Raw genomic sequence first — 17,830 nt, forward strand, 5'->3', positions numbered from 1 at the left:
AATGCTGGGCCGCACCCCAGAGCTTCTGGGGTAAGGCCTGATGGTTTACATTTCTAACAATTTGATGCTGATGCCACTGGGTTTAGGGACCACATTTTGACAACTCTTCTGTAGACCAACTTTTGAAGTCAGTAACTTGCTTCACAATTTAAAATTCCAGGCAATTCCAGGTGGTAAGATAATAAACTACATTATATTGCAAGTTCCTTTCAGGTGGAGAACAAGACCAAATCTTCTTTTGTGACCTGCTCAGTAATGTTTAACTGCTTTTGAGTGAACAGATTGGTTTAGTAATTTGAACTCCTTTGGAGCATAGGCCCTCTTACCACACCCTGAACTTAAGGCAAAGTGGGGGAATACTAGAAATCTAGGAATCTCTGGCAGTGTTTGCCAAACTTTTTGTTAATCCTCACTTGAGGATATTTTTTTCCATTGTTTTTTTTTGTTTTTTTTTTTAATGGAGAGTGGAAGGGAAGAGAAACATCGATGTGAGAAAGACACATGGATTGGTTGCCCCCACACGCACCCCGGACAGGGTTGGGAACAAATCTGCAATCCAGGTATGTGCCCTTGATCGGGGATTGAGCCCATGACCCTTTGATGGGCAGACTCTCCAACCTCTAAGCCACCTCGGCCAGGGCTGCCAGACTTCTTTGATAAGACTTACTTGGGACATTTGCAGACAGGCACTCACCCATTCAGTGGGTTATCTTTTCGCTTTTTTTGATGGTATCCTCATTTGAAACATACAAGTTTTTAATTGTGAAGTCCAGTGTATCTATTTTTTCCTTTGTTGCTTGTGCTTTTGGTGTTATATCTAAGAAACCATTGCTTAATTCAAGGTTATAAAAATTAAGTCCTATGTTTTCTTCAGAGTTTTATGTCCACACTATTTTTTTAATATTCTCTTTAGAGATGCCCAAAGACCCTTCTGCCAAACAGAAAACAAAGTCAAGAATACATGGTATCGCCCTAGCCGGTTTGCTCAGTGGTTAGAGCGTTGGCCCACACACTGAAGGGTCCCAGGTTTGATTCCAGTCAAGGGCATATACCTCGGTTGCAGGCTCGATCCCACCAGGACCTCATGTGGGAGGCAACCAATCAATGTCTCTCTTCACAACAATGCTTCCCTCTCTCTCTCCCTTCCACTCTCTCTGAAAAGGAATGGAAAAAATATCCTCAGGTGAGGATTTAAAAAAACAAACATGGTGTCATTTACAACTGAGGTAAACAGCTCCCCACCTAGGAGTTCTTACTTTTACAAAATACTTATTTACTTCCCAGTCATGTGGTTGGAAAGGATGTTAGTTCTAAATCTAGTGTGAACAAGGACATTTTTTAAAAAAATAAATCTTTTATTGATTTCAGAGAGGAAGGGGTACAGAGAGAGAGAAACATCAATGATGAGAGCATCGTCATTGATCGGCTGCCTCCTGCACACCCCCGACTGGGGATCGAGCCCACAGCCTGGGCATGTGCCCTGACTGGGAATTGAACTGCGATCTCTTGGATCCCAGGTTGATGCTCAACGGCTGAGCCACGTGCAGCTGGGCGGGCTAAGGAATTTGACATTAAATATAGTAGTTTAGGACTGTTTGCCGAGCTTGTGCTTTGTGCTGGGCAGGAAACTAGGTGCTGGGGGCATAACTGATTATCACCCAGACATGCAAAGAGCTCACAGGCAGTTAGGGACACAGTAACAGGAAACTACAGGGTCACCAGCACTATAAGAGTGGCCCTTATAAGGCAGCAGGGTTGCATGATGCAGTAAACGGCATTCTCCAAAACCACGTGCAAAGGCCCTTAGCTGGCAAGAAGATGGTATGTTCTTTTTTTTTTAAAAAAATGTATCTTTATTGATTTCAGAGAGAGGAAAGGAGAGGGAGAGAAAAACATCAATGATGAGTCATTGATTGGCTGCCTCCTGCACGCCCCTGACTGGGGATTGAGCCCGAAACCTGGGTGTGTGCCCTGACCGGGAATCAAACCCCGATGGCCTGGATCCTAGGTTGATGCTCAGCCTCTGACCACGCCCGGCCGGGTGGTATGTTCTGAGAACCACAAAGAGCTCATATGACTGGCTAAGTGAGCAGAGAGCCAAAAGAGTTCAAGAGAAACACATTCAGTGAGAAGTTAGCCAGAAAGGTAGAGTATCTGTCGTGATCAAAGTATATGCTAGGTGCTGTAGACCAAGGGAAGACCCAGCTCCTGTAGCCTGTGGTCTGCAGTCTAAAGTTCAGAATGATGACCCTCATCATTTCTCTTTGATGCTGACACTGGTGTAATTTCACTTCACGCAAACTAGAAGACCAAGTCATTAATAACCTTGGCCTCTCACAATTTACCAAGCCCTAATGGAAGGAAAATAAGTTCTAAACTTGGAGCAACAGAGAGGCTTGGAAACATCATAGTTTAAAATCTACATTGTTTATTTAAAGAGTTTTTTAAAAACATATGGAACACAATTCTAGCCTCTCATTTAAAAAAACTATATGTGTTCCAGAGAAAATTTAAGACAGCCAAACTGTTACTATGTTATGTTCTAGTGTAAATTTTAGACCTAGAAGTAATAAATTTTAGACTTTACCAGAGCAAATGAAAAGCCATTAACAGTGAAATATTACCAAAGGAACAGAAAGTTGTAAAAATGAAAAATCTGGTATCTGACTGGATCAGTATTTACTTTTGCATGCAAAATAGGAATAATCAAATTTTACAAATACACAGTTATGCAGAGGATTGTGGGAAAACAAGGACACACATACTTGAGCCTTCTTCCAAATCAGCAGTACAGACACCTAGAAAGGAGTACACCCCTCAGAGGCCTCAAGTCCCTTACAAAAGAAAGTGACAAGCAAGGAAAGCTGCTAATTAAGGGAGGAGAAAATAGCCACCACTCAATGTCCATATCAATCTTTACTACTTACAAGGACCTTTCATATATTTTTGATTCTCAGAACCACTGTGGGAGGTAGGTGGGTTTTATTTACTCATTCTAATGAGATATTTTCTCCATAAATATTGAAGAATGCCAAGAAAAGTTTGCTTTAGGACCCTAGTTTTCATTGATTTAAAGAACTTTTTAAAAAGCTGTTTTTCTGACTAACTTTAGTTTCAGAAATTGCATTAAACTTTCCTTATTTTCACAGTCCATCCTTTACAAAGAAGATAAGAAATTTCTGAAGTCCACCTTTGAATTCTTTTTGGATTCACTCTGACTAAGCAACATTTTTAGTTGAGAGAAGTGTTTCTTTGTTTTGTTCGCACTTTTTGAGGAGCAAGTGGGTGTTGACTGTTGAGATGTAGGTGTTCTGAAAAGAAACATAAAACTACACTTAGGGAAAAAAATAGTAACAACAACTACACTTAGGTATACTGACAAATGATAGTTTAAAAAGTATTCTTCCTGCTTAGCCTAAATGATTGCTACCAGAAACGTTTTCTACTCTTCTGTATTATGGCCATATACAAGCAGTTGGCTGTATTCAGCAGTCATTACCAAAAACCTCCTCACTAAATAGTCTATAAGCAACATTTATTTGGTATATTGGGTGGTTCTGAAAGCTTCCGCCACGCCTGAAAGAGACGGCTAAAGGTAAAGTGTTGCCAGGTTTGAGTTCCCTTTAAGTCTGACATCAAGATTCATGACAATGCTGAGGACTTTGAAGGATCTCAACCTACACATGTAGGTACCATTCCATTTTATGTTCCCCCCAGAACATAAGCTCCACAGGGCAGGCACTTTGTACTACGAATTGTATATTCCAGTGCTTTTTAACAGTGCCAGGCACAGAGGAGGCTCTCTAAATGTGCCCACTCAATAAATGACTCCCCATCTGGTATGTGTGTATTTACACCTCATTCTATTTTATTCTCTCCACTTGTGTTCTATCCTCAAACCCTTATTTGGGGGTTTGTCAGCCTTCTGCCTCCCTATCTAGAAGATAAATGTAAAATATCTTTCTCATCCCGCACATGTTTAAGAAGGCAGTCTGGTCTAAATGCAAGTGAATTATTTTAAATACACAAAATTTATTCAGTAAGTGGAGATAATCCAGTCCTTCTTGAATTGTTATTTATGTTCAATAAACTACCAGACTCAGTTTCTCTTTTGTAACAAATGTTCAAAATTTTCTTTCACAGTTTCTATGGAATTAAATTTACTGACTACCACAGTGACTACAGCACTGAGGATTACTAAAAATAAAACAGTGCCCAGTCATAGTTAATTCAGTATCATTTGACAAATCCCTATTTAGTTAGATCTCCACAAGAATTTCTTTTAGAGGAAATAGCAAGCACAAAGGTTTAGAGCAGGAAAGTAAATTGTGAGTTGTTCAGTTTTCCTGACGCAGAATAAATTAAGGCAAACTAACACAGGCAGATGGGCCATGCCAGGCGGCGCGGGCTGGAGGGCCCTGCTGTAGCACTGGCCCACGTGGAACAGAGCGAGGTGCTTCTAATCAGAGCTGTGCTTCAGGAAAAGATCAGACCAGAAAGGTTTAAACAGGAGGACTCAGCAAAAGGTGAATAAAGACCTGAACAGACAGCGGCAGCAGGGAGAGAAAGACGAGAACAGATGTAAACACCACGAAAGCAGCATAGCTAGAAACCGGCGGCGAACCGGACCCGGGTACAGGCAGCAGCTGAGCTGTGCCCGCTGTTCAGGTCAGGATGCCGAGGAGGGCATGGTTACTCTGAGGACGGGACTTGCGGCGGGCAGGCTGGAGCTGTCACCTGTGGGGACCAGCAGTGGGACGGCGTGGACATATTTAGCAGGCAGCTGGGAACAGGGAGAGGTTACAAGCAGAGGAATGTACCTGGAAGTCATGCAGAGGTGAGACTGAAAGCTAGGGAGTATCTGCTGCTAGGGAAGAAAAGGGTATGGAGGAAACTAGGGGCAAGGCTTGAACTGCAGGACAAACTCAGGGACTATACATAACAGAGGAAAATAAAAGAAATACTCAGGACTTAACACTGGCAATTCAAATAACTCAATGAATTAAGATACCTGAAAATCAATGCTGGGCTCTTGCCTTTGGAACCAGACACACTATGATTTAGCTTTGCAGAACTTAGAGTCTTTCTCTCTGGTGTCTTCAGGCTGAGTTTACTCGTAGGAGTGGTAGGATTGCTCTTCAGTGCTGATAGAAAGCTTCTACTTTTACCATGATGTTTAACCGCTTTGTTGCATGTTTTACAAGTAATCAACTACCATAAAAAGAAAAAATATTTGGCGTGATTTCTCTTATAATTTACTCCAATCAAGTACATGTTCATTACATTCTTATATGCAAGGATGTAGACCAGGTACTACAGGGTAACAGAGACTCACCCTGGGGAGCTTGTAATCTAGCAGCAGGAATCAGACAAAACTCAAATTAAAAATGAGAAACTCTCCAATAAAAAATTAATGGCTAAACCTTTGTATTTAATTTGAAACATTTTTAAAGATAACAAAGTCTCCACTTTCTCAATGTAAAACTGTTTGGGGGGGAATGGAGGAGACCAGGAATGATACCCTTTAACATCTGGATGGTTCTTTATAATAGCAGTAGACATTTAACATTTTTTGCAGGTGAACTCCAAGCCTTTTCCCAATAAAACATGGCAAAATATTCCTGAAAATTTAAGTGACCCCTTCAAATCTTTAGAGATTCTGTAAAATACAGGTCTAAAGCAACTTATAAAACCGATCAAATGAATTCTCATTCTCCTACTTCTTCACTTCATTACCTCTAGAGGTTGCTTCTTTTCAGGATTCATTTTTCAAGAAATGGTCCATTTTCTAGCAAAATGCCTTTCTTTTGCATACCTGACTCACAATGCACAGCATTCAGCTCAGGCCTCAACAAAATTAATACAAACTAGTTTAGATGAGAAGTACTCTGATGTTCATAAGCAGATGAAAATGAAAATGGAAGATCTGCCTGTATGTCTATGTAAGTTGCTTTATATTCTTTGAAGAGGCTGGATATAGATTAAATAGTTGATTTTATGACAAAGCAAAATGCATTTACCAGTCTGATACTGGTAAACTCCTAAATAAGGCTGGCAATTCAACTGAAGTTATTGGAATTGGGCCAGACATAAACTGTCATAATGTCCAGTGCCTAGCACAGTACCCGGTAATAATGTATCTGACACAGTCTCTATATGATAAACGACAAGTAATTTGATTTTGGTTGTTTTATTCCATTTTATAAATACTTAGCATTATTTAGCGTAAGATAGACCCTCAATAAAGGTTTAATGAATAAACGTAAGTACTTAACCTTTGTTGGGCATAAACTTTAAATATATACTCTGACATGGAGGAGGGGATGACTGAAGAAGTGACACTCCTACCTAACAAATAAGCTATTGCTGTTTGAAGACAAGGACCACTAACTGAAAAAATAATTTAGTGGTAGCCATAGTTCAGGTGAAATCATACTGGCCTGCTCAAGAAATCCTCCAATTTGTAAACATAATTGTACTCAACAATGAGATCTGAGAAAAATTGAGAGCTCATGATATGTGGTGTTAAGTAATAGTAAAAAACAAAAATAAACTGTACTCTTGCTGGAACAGCAATTGCAAGAAAAATATATTTTTACAATCTCAATATACTACTACAAATCTCTGAGTTATGTTCAGGTTGATTCTTAACCTCATTTTGAGTGAAAGTTTAGGAATTGAAATCTTACCAATACACTTTTGGAGTCTTTGTACTTTTGCACAATTTTTGCTTCTTTAAAACTGAGTGTATAATTTCTTGCTTCTCGATTAAGAAGTTTCTGTATTCTGGGTGTCAGTTTGGGCTTGGGTTTGAGGCGCACTCGAGAATTATCCAGAACCAGCAACTGGAAACAGTATGGACATGTTCCTTCAAAAGTACTTTTAGCATCTAAAATTATACAAATGAAATTCATGATTCAACAAATCAGAATATTGTTACCGCAAAAAAACTGCCAATGTTATAAATGTGAAAAAGAACAGTGTATTTAATATAAGCAGATATACATTGTCCATAAGCAAGCTCAGAAGATGAGAATTTATTAAATGATAAACTGGCATTAATTTATTTTGCAAAACACTGTAACTGTATCCATTCATTCCTTTTAGCACCAGACAAGTAATTCCCCACTCTGTTGCTCATTACTTGTACTAAGTAAAAAAGGCTGTATGTCTCATCTATTTTACAAACACATTAATCACAAAATAACAAATTTTACTATGACTTTGTTTCTTTTCTTTTTTTAAAATAATTAGCACAATTTTATGGTTTGCGGGCTGGGCTTTGTCTTCAGGTAGCTCTCAGTACAAGGTAAAAGACAAAAGACTTGCCTCAGACCCTTTATGCAATCAAGAAAGCATTCATTGACCATCTACCATGCTAGGATGTGGAGAGACAAATATGGAAGTGAAACAATTGCTCTCTTTAAAGAACTCACGTTCTAGGGGAGCCCTAAACAAATGAAGACTGGTAAGAACTATAACAGAGTGTGATGTAAATGCCCTGGAAATTATTAAATTCTGCATGGGCGAGCCACAAACACTTCAAATTCAAAGAGAAAGCTTGACAAAGTTTGTCACAGATGACTATACATTCCACCTGTATTTAGAGATGGCACCCAATACAGGTAAAGGGCTTTCAGGTAGAAATAGTGAAAAAGCAAGCATGGCTATGGAGGGAAAGGTGAGGGCATGAAGGTGATGCAGCTGAAAAGGAAAGTGAGCACCACCTATTTATTCAATGAATATTTATTGGTGAGCACTGTGCTGCGTCCCAGGGGTACAACAGCACTACAAAGAGCTAAAAGCACCATGCTTGCAACTTAGCTCTGCCAAATGTAAAATTCATTTATTGAGTGACTGTTAAGTATCAGGCACTCTCTTGGGAGCTGGAGACACAGCAGTGAACAAAGGACAATTAATAAAACAACACCAAATGTTAAGTGCTGGGAAGAAAAAAGACAGGAAAGGTGAATAGGAAGTGATGATGGAGCTGCTATCATCTTAAATAAGGTAGCCAGGGAAGGCTTCCTGGAGTGACATTTGCAGAGACCATTGGAAGTGAGGGACGAAGCCAAGCAGGCATGTGAGGTTAAGAGTTCCAGGCAGAAGGAAGGGTAAAGGCCATGAAACAGCCCAGTAGTGGTTAAGTGAACAAACAGGAGAGCAGGTCAGAGAGAGAATGCTGGCCTATGACGTAAGGCTTTGTAGTCCTTTTAAAAGATTTAAACTTTGAGATGGGAAGTCATTTGAGAGTTTGTAGCAGAGAAGTGACATGATCTAGCTTAGGTTTTTATTAGGCTCGCTTTGACTGCTGGATTGAGAATGGCCTGAAGAAATGCATGGGAGCTGTTGGCAATATGGGAGAAAGTCTGGCGGCGTGGACCAGGGTGGTAAGATGGATGTGGTGAGAAGTGGCTAGATTATGGATATATTTTAAAACCAACAGGATTGGCTGGCATATTGGTTTGGGCAGGTATGCTGTTAGGGAGTCAAGAACGGCCCCAAGGTCTGGGGGCTGGTTAACTCTAAAGAGGAGCTATTATTGGCTGAAATGGGAAGAACTGGGTTGGGGGCGGGGGAGGTAAGCTTGGGTTTTGGCCTAATAGACATTCAAAAGTTGTCAAGAAGGCATCTAGGATTCGGTGTATAAATTTCTAAGTCCTCAATATACAAAATTTAAAAGCCGTGAGAATGGGTGGAAAAGCTGTCACCCAGGAAGTGAGTGCAGCTAGAAAAGAGGTCCAAGGGCAGAGTCCTGGGCACTCCAACAGTTACAGAGACCGGGGAAATTAGGGGGAACGAGTGAGGAAACGATTTCCAGAAGACTCATCAGTGGGTCGAATGCCGCTAGTAGGTCAGGCAAGTCAAGACGCAATAAGCCTGGGGGGAGGTTATGAGGGCAGCGGGGGGACCCGGTTTCTCTCTCGGGTCATCCCGAGTGCTCTGGGCGCGGGAGAGGGGCCCGACCACGACCGACGGCCGTTCTCCTACCGCGTGACGAACTGTAGGCCCAGCTGTAAGAGAGAGAGAGAGAGAGCCGTGAGGAGCGCGGGACCCGCCTCGCCGCGCGCCTCCCGCGCCCCCGCCCGCCCCGGCCTTACAGCAGGTAGCGGGCCTGGCCCGGGCAGCTGGCTTGCAGCGTCCGCGCCGCCGTCTCGAGGTAGTGCTTCTGCCTCATCGCCGCCGCCGTCGCCCGGCGACTGAAGGAGACTCCGGAAGCTGGATTCCCGGCGTGACGGACTTTAATGTCGGGACCCAAGCTCCGTCCGGAAACGGGCGCCCCCGATGAGGAGTTCCGGGCTCTTTTGCGTCCGTCCGGCTCGTAGTCCGCCTCTCTTCCCGGCCCGCCCCCGCCGCGCCCCTCCGCGCCCCTCCCCGCCTCCGGGCCCAGCAAGGTTTAGGCTCAGAGCCGAACCTGGACGGAACCGCTCAATGGTAGCAGTGTTAGGAGCAGAGTGTCCCGCCGGTTCCTCTGTCTTTCCCTCGGGGTAGTCTCCTCGCTGACACACCTGTTGTCATTTCCTCAGCTCACGTCTCCCTCTCGATTCGGGAGCCGGGTATTGACTTTGGCCGGGGCAGGTGGTGCAGGGCCTCAAGGGGACCTCCAGTCCAGCCTGCTCCAGGCACGTGCAAAGGAGAGCTTATCTTTTTCCTTTTCTTTTTCTGTTTTTAATTGAAATGAAATTCACCCAACGTAAAGTTAACCATTTTAAGGTGAAAAATTCAGTGGCTTTTAGTACATTTACAATGTTTTGCAAATACCGATGTTATCTAGTGCGGACGCGTTTTGATCACCCTAAAGGAAACCCCATACCCCTTTAGCAATTGCTCCCCATTCTCCCCTCCCTCCCGACCCCTGGCAACCTCTAGTCCACTTTGTCTCTATGGATTTCCCTATTCTGGACATTTCATATAAGTGCAATCAGACTTGTGATCTTCCGTGTCTGGCCTCTTCTACTTAGTGTAATATTTTTGGAGTCCTTCACCTTGTAGCATATAGTAGAACTTCATTCCTTTCTACGGCTGAATATTACATTGTATGTCTGTACCACGTGTTGTTTATCCATTCGTTTGAGTTGTCTCCACCTGTTGGCTATTGTGAATAGTGCTGCAGGGAACACAAACACCGGTTTGTGTTGTTTTAAGCCGCTCAGCTCGTGGTAATTTGTCATGGCAGTAATAGAAAACTAATACAACACATATTTGGGGGTTCAGTCTCTCCATGGATTTCTCCCTGGATTACCCCCCCCAACTTTACCATTCTACTGGCCTCAAACGCTGTCTTCTCATCCCGTCAAGCCCGTCAGGCTGTAGCTCTCTGCAGTTGGAGCTTCTCATGGATCGGTGTTGCCCTCAGGCAAACAGCCGCTAAATCACAAATCTCATCGATTTCCATTCATCTTGCAAAGGTGGATCCTCCAGTTTATGCCTTCTTTTGGTCAGTCTCCAAGGCCTTCAAGTAATTTTTTTAAATGTCTTGCTCAGGTTTTTAAATTGTTATTCTTAGGAATGTCAGTCCACCATTGCCAAGAGCTACAACCTCATTCATGCTTTTCTGTTTACTTATATATTTGCAATTTTAAACAGAAAAATGAGGGGGGGAAATGGTTGTACAGTATGCCTGTCTTAATTTTTCTCATTCCTTTAATCTGAAGGCTAAAAATGAGTTTCCTTCTCTTAACATGGCACTTTAAAAAGTAAAATGAATAAGAAGAGTTATCAAGACTTTTGAGGTGGGGGCTGGGGGCAGAACCCCGACCTTTGCCGCTAGGAAGGAAGGAAACCTCAGTTCCAGGTTTGTCCCACTCCATGCAGTTCCTCACAGTCACCAGCAGAGGGGAAAATAGTTTTCTATTTCCGACGGGTCCCCGCGCATCGCCGGGAATTCCTTAACCAAAGGGAGAGAAAGGGAAGAGCCCGGGCAGATCTCGGTCAGTGCACGGAAAGAACTCGCCCAGAGGGGTCACGCGGACCGCAGAGACCCCGCGAAAAAGAGTACACCTATTCCTAGCAGCCGTCCCTTTCGACGCACGCGGGTAACTTGGCAGGAACTCCCTGCCGACCCCTCCAGCCCCGCGTTCGGCGCTGCGGCAGCTCAGAGCCGTCCCCGGAGCGGCGCAGGCGAAGGGGCGAGCGCAGGTGCGGCTCGTCCGGCGACCGGGGGAGCCCGGGCCGGAGCCCCGGCGTGAGCCAGGTGCGCGCGCGGCCAGTGCACGACCGACCAGGTGAGCACGCGCCCGGGTCCTCCACGGAACCTCGTGAGCCCCGCGTCCAGCCTCTCTAGCATCTTGGACGGAGTAGGGTCGCGGGACTCAGTCAGCCAGTGGGCAGAATGGGTCGAAGCGGAAAAGGAAGCCGGCTGATGGTTCAGGTCGCGGGCCTGGGCGCAGCTGCGTCTTCCAGGGCTGGGGTCAGGAGGTCAGAAAGGACCTCCTCCTACCAAGTGCGTTCATAGTGTTAGCCTTAAAATTGTCATGCTAATAAGATAAAGTGTGTGGGAGGGGCGGGAGAGCGGTTATTTGATTGGTGCTGAACATTAATCATTTTCCTGGGGACCTTGGCTAAACCGTTTATTTTGTAAGTAGTGGTGGAGCCTGGGTCTGTGCCCCTGAGTTTTGAGGAGCAGCGTGGGTAAATGGGGAGGAATACCACCACTTCAGGAGGTATTTTAAGATTGAAAGTCAGTGGATGCTGAAGCAGTGAGAGGTTGGAAAGGGAAAGCAAAGAACAGAAAGACGGGAAGAAAAGATATGGGAAGTAAAAAAAAAAAAAGAAAGAAAGAAACTGCGTGGATCCCACAGAGCCCAGTGGACCCCACAGGTCGGTGGGGTGCACAGATTGGGGTCAGAGCCCTGTCGGGGTTCACAGCTGTGTGTGTGTTTGGAGGGGGGAGCATGACCCTGAACAGATCATTGGAATCAGACAGAGAAGGTCTTCGGTTAAGAATCCATTAGTTATCACTGGAAGTTTAAGGTTATCGTGGTAGGCAACAAGTTTTCTTTTGACAAATGGTCAAATAAGATACAAACATTTAATTGGATTAGGAGATAAGTTGTAAGGGGCTGTGATTTTCTATACACTGATGAACATTCAAAGAAGATTCTAGAAAAGCATTTAGTGAAAATAATTAGATTTTAAAATTAAGTGTTGCAAAACAGCACAATTATTACTCTGTCTTAATACTGTATATAGCAGCAGCAGCACTCCAATTATACAGGGGTGGGGAAAGGAGGTTTATAGTTGTGAGTACACAAAGCAGAATTTATTCTTATATTACTATTTATTAATGTATTTATTTGTATTATAACTGTAAACCTACTTTTGTCTATCCCTGTATTTAAGTATATTTCAAGAATGTATCCATTTGTTTTAGATAGCTAACTACTAGTTTAAAATAAAAAGGAATATAAAATACTCTAATTAAGCTCAAAATCTATGCAAAAGTCTAATAAAATATTTGCCAAACCCTACACAAAGATGAGTGAAATAATAACTTAGCCAAGTTCAGCTACTTTTCAAAAGAAATATATTATGCTACCATGCTGCCATTTCGCCTGTTCTAGTATTTGGCGGTTGAGGGCAGTTTGTCATTGCATGTGAGCCCCCTGCCCCAGTCAGGCCAGGAACACCTGACTTTCCCAGGGTTCTCCTATGCACACCTGTAAAAATCCTATTCTTGTGTTTTAAAACTTGCCTGTTTACTTGGTGTTTTAAAGAAGTTGGAATGGGGAGGAAAAGGCAGGCTGCATGTCCATGAGTCAGATATGGCAATAAGGCCTCAATTATTGGAGAGGGATTTTTAACTGAATGCGAAATAAGAAACTGAGGGGGAAGGTATGGTGACCCCATTTGCACTGTGTGCACTATTTCTTCCTAAATGGAGAGTTCAGAACAGGCAGTCAAGTTTACTTTTTTGTTTGTTAAATGTTTTTTTAAAATATATTTTTATTGATTTTAGAGAGAGAGGAAGGGAGAGGGAGAGAGAGATAGAAATATCAATGATGAGAGTCATTGATCAGCAGCCTCCTGCACACCCCCTATTGGGGATCGAGCCTGCAACCCAGGCATGTGCCCTGACCAGATATCGAGCTGCAATCTCCTGGATCATAAGTTGACGCTCAACCCCTGAGCCACTCTGGCTGAGCTCATGCTTAGTTTTGGCTAAAAGAAATGGAAAGTAATTAAAAGTATTTTTCTCAGGAAGTGTTTATATGGAAGTATTAAGTAACTTCTTAACACTTTCTCATAAGCCGCCAGGGACTGACTCCTAGCATCTTAGAGACAAAGTACTTGTCACTAAACCTTTACCTTGAATTTTGCTTTAGTATATTTTATATGGCTCTGATGGAACTTAGCAATTAATCAAAATCTGTGCTACTATATTTTAAAAAACAGGAAATGTCGTATTGTAAGCTGTGTGATTCCTTCTGTTAGTTGTTCACATTTGAGCCTATGGACACTGGAAAAAACAACCATTTTAAGTAAGATAGAGGTCTCTAGTCTTTTTAAAAAATGTATAAACACTCTGGAAGTAGACAGTGCCTGGCTGGTATAGCAGCTACTCTATCTCCCCAGGAACCTAATTTTTCTCTTTCTTTTTTCTATTCTTGTAACCGGAACCAAGGTTTGCTGCCTGCTGCCACAAAAGCCAAATTAGTGAGACAGGTGCTTGTGAAAAGGGAAAGAGGTTTATTCAAGTACTGGTATCTCAAGAAGATGGGAAACTCTTGTCCAAAGCCCATCTCCCCATCTCAGTGCAGGCAGAGGTTTTTATAAAGAGAGAGAAAAGCAAAACAAAAAAATCAAGGGGAAAGGGTTGAAAAGTTCTCTCTGTGCAGCCAGCACAGTCAGTTCTGATAAGGATCTTGAAGTCAGTCAAGTGATGGTCTGGTGTACATCATCCTGGTCTTCATCATCCTGGTTCTATGGTTGAAGGTCAGCAAATCTCCTGGAGCTGGGATGACTGAAGGTTGGAGTCTGTATCTTCTGAAGTTAGTTCCTTGGACCCTTATGCAAACATGCTGTTTATCTACAACCTATATATTAGTCAGAGTCAACATTTACAGAAACAATGTCAAAAGAATGGTGGGGTAGGTTACAGTTCCCTACTGTTACATTCTCAGTGTGTAGGTTACATCTTCTAGGTTGCCTCATGGTTGCAATATGACTGCTGAAATTCCAGTCATCTCACCCATATTCTAGGCAGGAACAAGGAAGAAAGGAACAAGGTACCTAAGATTTAACAACTTCCACTTAAGTTTTGTGGTAGATTGTCTGCAAAGATAGCTGCTAATAATTCTTGTATGCTCATGTCACTTTTCCCATCAAGGAGTGAAGTCTATTTCTTTTCTCTTTGAGTCGGGCTGACCCTGTAACTTACTTTGACCAATAGAATGCATTAGAAAGCCTTACTAGGCCTTGCTGCTTTTGTTTTCATCCTCTGGGGATCCAGCTGCCACGTAAGCAACTTAGATTACTGGATATGAGTAACCATGTGAAGAGAGGCCTGGCCAGTCCTCAGCTATTCCAGCTGCCCCAGCTGAGGTGTCATGAAGCCATTTTGGATGTATCAGCCCCAACTGAGCTCCAGTTGATACCACAAGTGGAACACAAGAACCAGTCAGCTAATCCCTGCAAACTTATAGAATTGTCAGAAATAATAAATCCTTGCTGAATTGTGCTGAAACACAATGCCAGGATGACCAAGAAGTGAGGTTCATTAGTTGGGCCTTTGGCCTCACTGGACATGGTAGAAGTCTGTTGCCATAGAGGAAAGGGATGCTATCCCACATGGGGAAATGAGGTAACAGTTGTCCTTAGCCACCAGTCACTTGGTGGCAGCTTAGAACAGGAAAGGTATCTCTAGGACCTCAGGAACAAGGTCACATGGGATCATTACTCTTGCCCTTTGGCATTAATGAGATTGGACTACCAACAGGACTCCTGTGTTCAGCCTTGGCCCTTCTTCCTCTGCTCCCTTTTTTTTTTTTTTTTTTAAATATGTCTTTATTGATTTCAGAGAGAGGAAAGGAGAGGGAGAGAGACAGAAACATCAATGATGAGAGAGTTATTGATCAAGCCCACAACCTGGGCATGTGCCCTGACCGGGAATCGAACCCCAATTGCCTGGATCCTAGGTCAATGCTCAACCGCTGAGCCACGCCCGGCCGGGCTTCCTTGGCTCCTAAGACTCTGTGTCTGACCTCAGGCTGCCTCTGACTCCCTCTGGCTCCCTCTCTGAGCACATTGTGAGCACACAGGTCCCTGATGCTGTCAGGTCACCTGGCTCCAGTTCTCTAATTGGAACAGGTCATCGTCAAGTAAGGCCACTGCAAGGTTATTGCTCTTCTCTGAATGGCTGCATATCCCATGTTCCCTAATCCAGTCAGCCCTGTCCTGAATGGGACATGGCCCTTGAGCTCTTAAAGAACTGGATCATGTCCTGGCTATACCCCTTCCTGGCTGTGACCTTGAGCAGGCTTTTGCTCTTTGCCTCAGTTTTCTCATCTGTAAAATTGGTACACACTTTGTAGGGTTATTATAAAGATTAAAGAGAGCCTGGCTGGGTGTGGCTCAGCGGTTGAGCATTGACCTATAATCTAGGAGGTCAAGGTTTGATTCCTGGTCAAGGCACATGCCCGGGCTGTGGGCTTGATCCCCAATGGGGGGCTTGCAGGAGGCAGCCAATCAATGATTCTCTCATCATTGATATTTCTCTCTCTCTCTCTTCCCCCCTTCCTCTCTCTGAAATCAATAAAGATATATTAAAAAAAACCCCAAAAAAACAAAAGATTAAAGAGAGTGCTTGTGAACATTAGCATGTGCTCAATAAATGGTAGCCATGACTGTTCCTGTTTTATTTTAACTTACATAAGCAACTGTGTGCTTTCTTTGTGGATTTGAAGATCTTGAAAAGTTAGCTACCAATCAAATGATACTTTCCCATAGATGTCTGTCATAAAATGAGAATTTATTCCACTGAAAACTTCATTTTCACTGGTGTTACTACATTTAGAAGCTTTTTAAAAAATACTGCAAAGCTCTTTTTAAAATCATGATTTGAGGGGAATGTTACTGATTAGGTTGGCAATGAAACACCCCTCCTGGCCTTGCTGCTTTTCTGGGCCTGGAGCTGAAACACAGCAGAAGCCTAGATATTATCTCTAGTTTGACCAAAACTCTGTCTCTATGGTCAACCGGCCGGAGGCTTTGTTCCTAAGATTATTTGATGTGGATCAAAACTTCATTGTCTTGGGGGCTTAATGCTTAAGGGAGCAGGGCTGTACAAGGGCTCATACGGAGTGTTATGAGGTTATTCTCTGGCCCCCTTGTTCCTCCTCTGAGGGGTCTACCACATGACTAGCAATGTGAAAGGTCAGAGGGTCTAAACTGCGTGACCAACAATATGATAGGGGAGGAAAGGTCATCCTGGGGGTGAGGTCCCACCCTAAAATTGTCCATTGTTAGTCACTCAGGGCTTTCTGCCCAGGTGACCTTCTGTACCTGGCCTGTTGTTCCTCCTCTGCTCATGTCTGTCTTACTGCCTACTAGAATTATATACCAAGGGTAACCAAAAGTCTCCCCGTGTTGTAGGTACCTGAATTCACTCTGCCTGGGGTGCGTGGGAGGTTGGGAGCCAGGGTGTTTCTCTATGTTCCATGTCACGTGATCTCCCAATGCTGCTTTTGGGTGGGGCTTACACTGCTTCCCTGGGACAAAGGCAGCTTGAGAGAAAAACCAGGGACATTTGGGTGCTTTTGAAGACACACTTGTAATTTGTTCTAAGCTGTGCCTTAACTAAAGGTATGTGTCATCTTCCATTAGAAGAGAGGGTTCTTAAATTTTTGTAAAGTGGATTCTCTCATAATTGTTTATTTAATAGCTATGGGCAGGGATGTTACAAGTTGTTGATGCATTTATTTAATACTTTTTGTAGGTGTTTATAGTGAGGACAGGTTTGACATTCTGCTTATGATGTACCTTTAAAAGTACTGCTTGCATTATATATTACTTTTATAAAGACACATTTTTTCACAGATTACTTTTTGCCCTTCCTAAACTATAAAACATTATATAAATATAGGTATCACAATAGTTCTTTAAGTTGGACACACCTTACTTGGTTATGACATATCTTTTATATTTTTTTTTAAATTAGAGTTTATTTGAGCCAAACTGATGACATATGCCAGGGAGCAAGATCTCAAATGCTCGCGACATATCTTTTTACAACACCTAAGGGGCAGGTGGTATCGCGTGTAGAAACTGAGGATTGATTTTGTGAGCCTGAGGCTGGCACAGGCTTTATAACCACTGTTCAGAGTATATACTCATATCTCAGGGCAGTCTGTTGATGTGAAGCAAGGAAAAAATTGCTTTTTAAAAAACAATTCGTTTTTACTTATTTATAAGCTCATCTACTCTCATAAAGTCCAGACAGGACAGGAGGGTATGTCATCCCCACCCCTGAGAGGTGCTACGAGTCTCTCACTCTCCTTACAGCAGTTTTCTATACATTAACAAACATACATGTATGGTTTGTTTCTATTTTAATTCAAATGATGTCACACTGTATGTATTGTTATGACCTTTTAAAAAAATTATTTTTTACATATCTCTAGGTCTGAAATGTATTTCCATTGCAGCATACAGAGCTTCCTTTCATTCTTTTTTATTTTTTTATTGATTGATTTTTTTTTACAGAGACAGAGGAAGGAGGAGAGAGAGAGACGGAGGGAGAGAGAGAGAGAGAGAAAGATATCAATTTATTGTTCCACTTATTTATGCTTTCATTGGTTGATTCTTGTATGTGCCCTGACTGGGGATCAAA

At 42.8% G+C, this 17,830-nt stretch overlaps 1 protein-coding gene across 2 annotated transcripts; it reads right to left on the reverse strand.

Moving 5' to 3' along the window:
• Window positions 1-1,843: 1,843 nt before the first annotated feature.
• RMP24 (ribonuclease MRP subunit p24) lies at window positions 1,844-9,258 on the reverse strand. 2 transcript variants are annotated; one of them, XM_081148631.1, is made up of 5 exons: window positions 9,102-9,258; window positions 8,992-9,014; window positions 6,690-6,889; window positions 5,012-5,211; window positions 1,844-3,311 (listed from the first exon to the last, which is right to left on the reverse strand). In XM_081148631.1, the coding sequence occupies exons 1-5, from the start codon at window positions 9,176-9,178 to the stop codon at window positions 3,158-3,160; spliced, it is 654 nt and encodes a 217-aa protein (XP_081004757.1). In that variant the 5' UTR covers window positions 9,179-9,258; the 3' UTR covers window positions 1,844-3,157. The 2 variants fall into 2 exon arrangements, with proteins under 2 accessions (XP_081004757.1, XP_081004758.1); XM_081148632.1 differs by lacking the exon at window positions 5,012-5,211 and having other exon boundaries at window positions 3,120-3,311; window positions 9,102-9,251.
• Window positions 9,259-17,830: the final 8,572 nt, after the last annotated feature.

This window comes from Miniopterus schreibersii, assembly GCF_964146895.1.
Source record: "Miniopterus schreibersii genome assembly, chromosome: 10".
Taxonomy (NCBI): domain Eukaryota; kingdom Metazoa; phylum Chordata; class Mammalia; order Chiroptera; family Miniopteridae; genus Miniopterus; species Miniopterus schreibersii.

What these genes read in the sequence shown, in the direction of transcription:
- RMP24 (XM_081148631.1), bottom strand. Translation starts at nt 9,178, where the DNA reads ATGAGGCAGAAGCACTACCTCGAGACGGCGGCGCGGACGCTGCAAGCC. An exon ending in AAGACTCCAAAAGTGTATTG is followed by an intron (nt 5,212 to 6,689) that starts GTAAGATTTCAA and finishes TTTTTATGGTAG; the next exon opens with TTGATTACTTGTAAAACATG. An exon ending in AGCCCAGCATTGATTTTCAG is followed by an intron (nt 3,312 to 5,011) that starts GTATCTTAATTC and finishes GTTTCTTTTCAG; the next exon opens with AACACCTACATCTCAACAGT.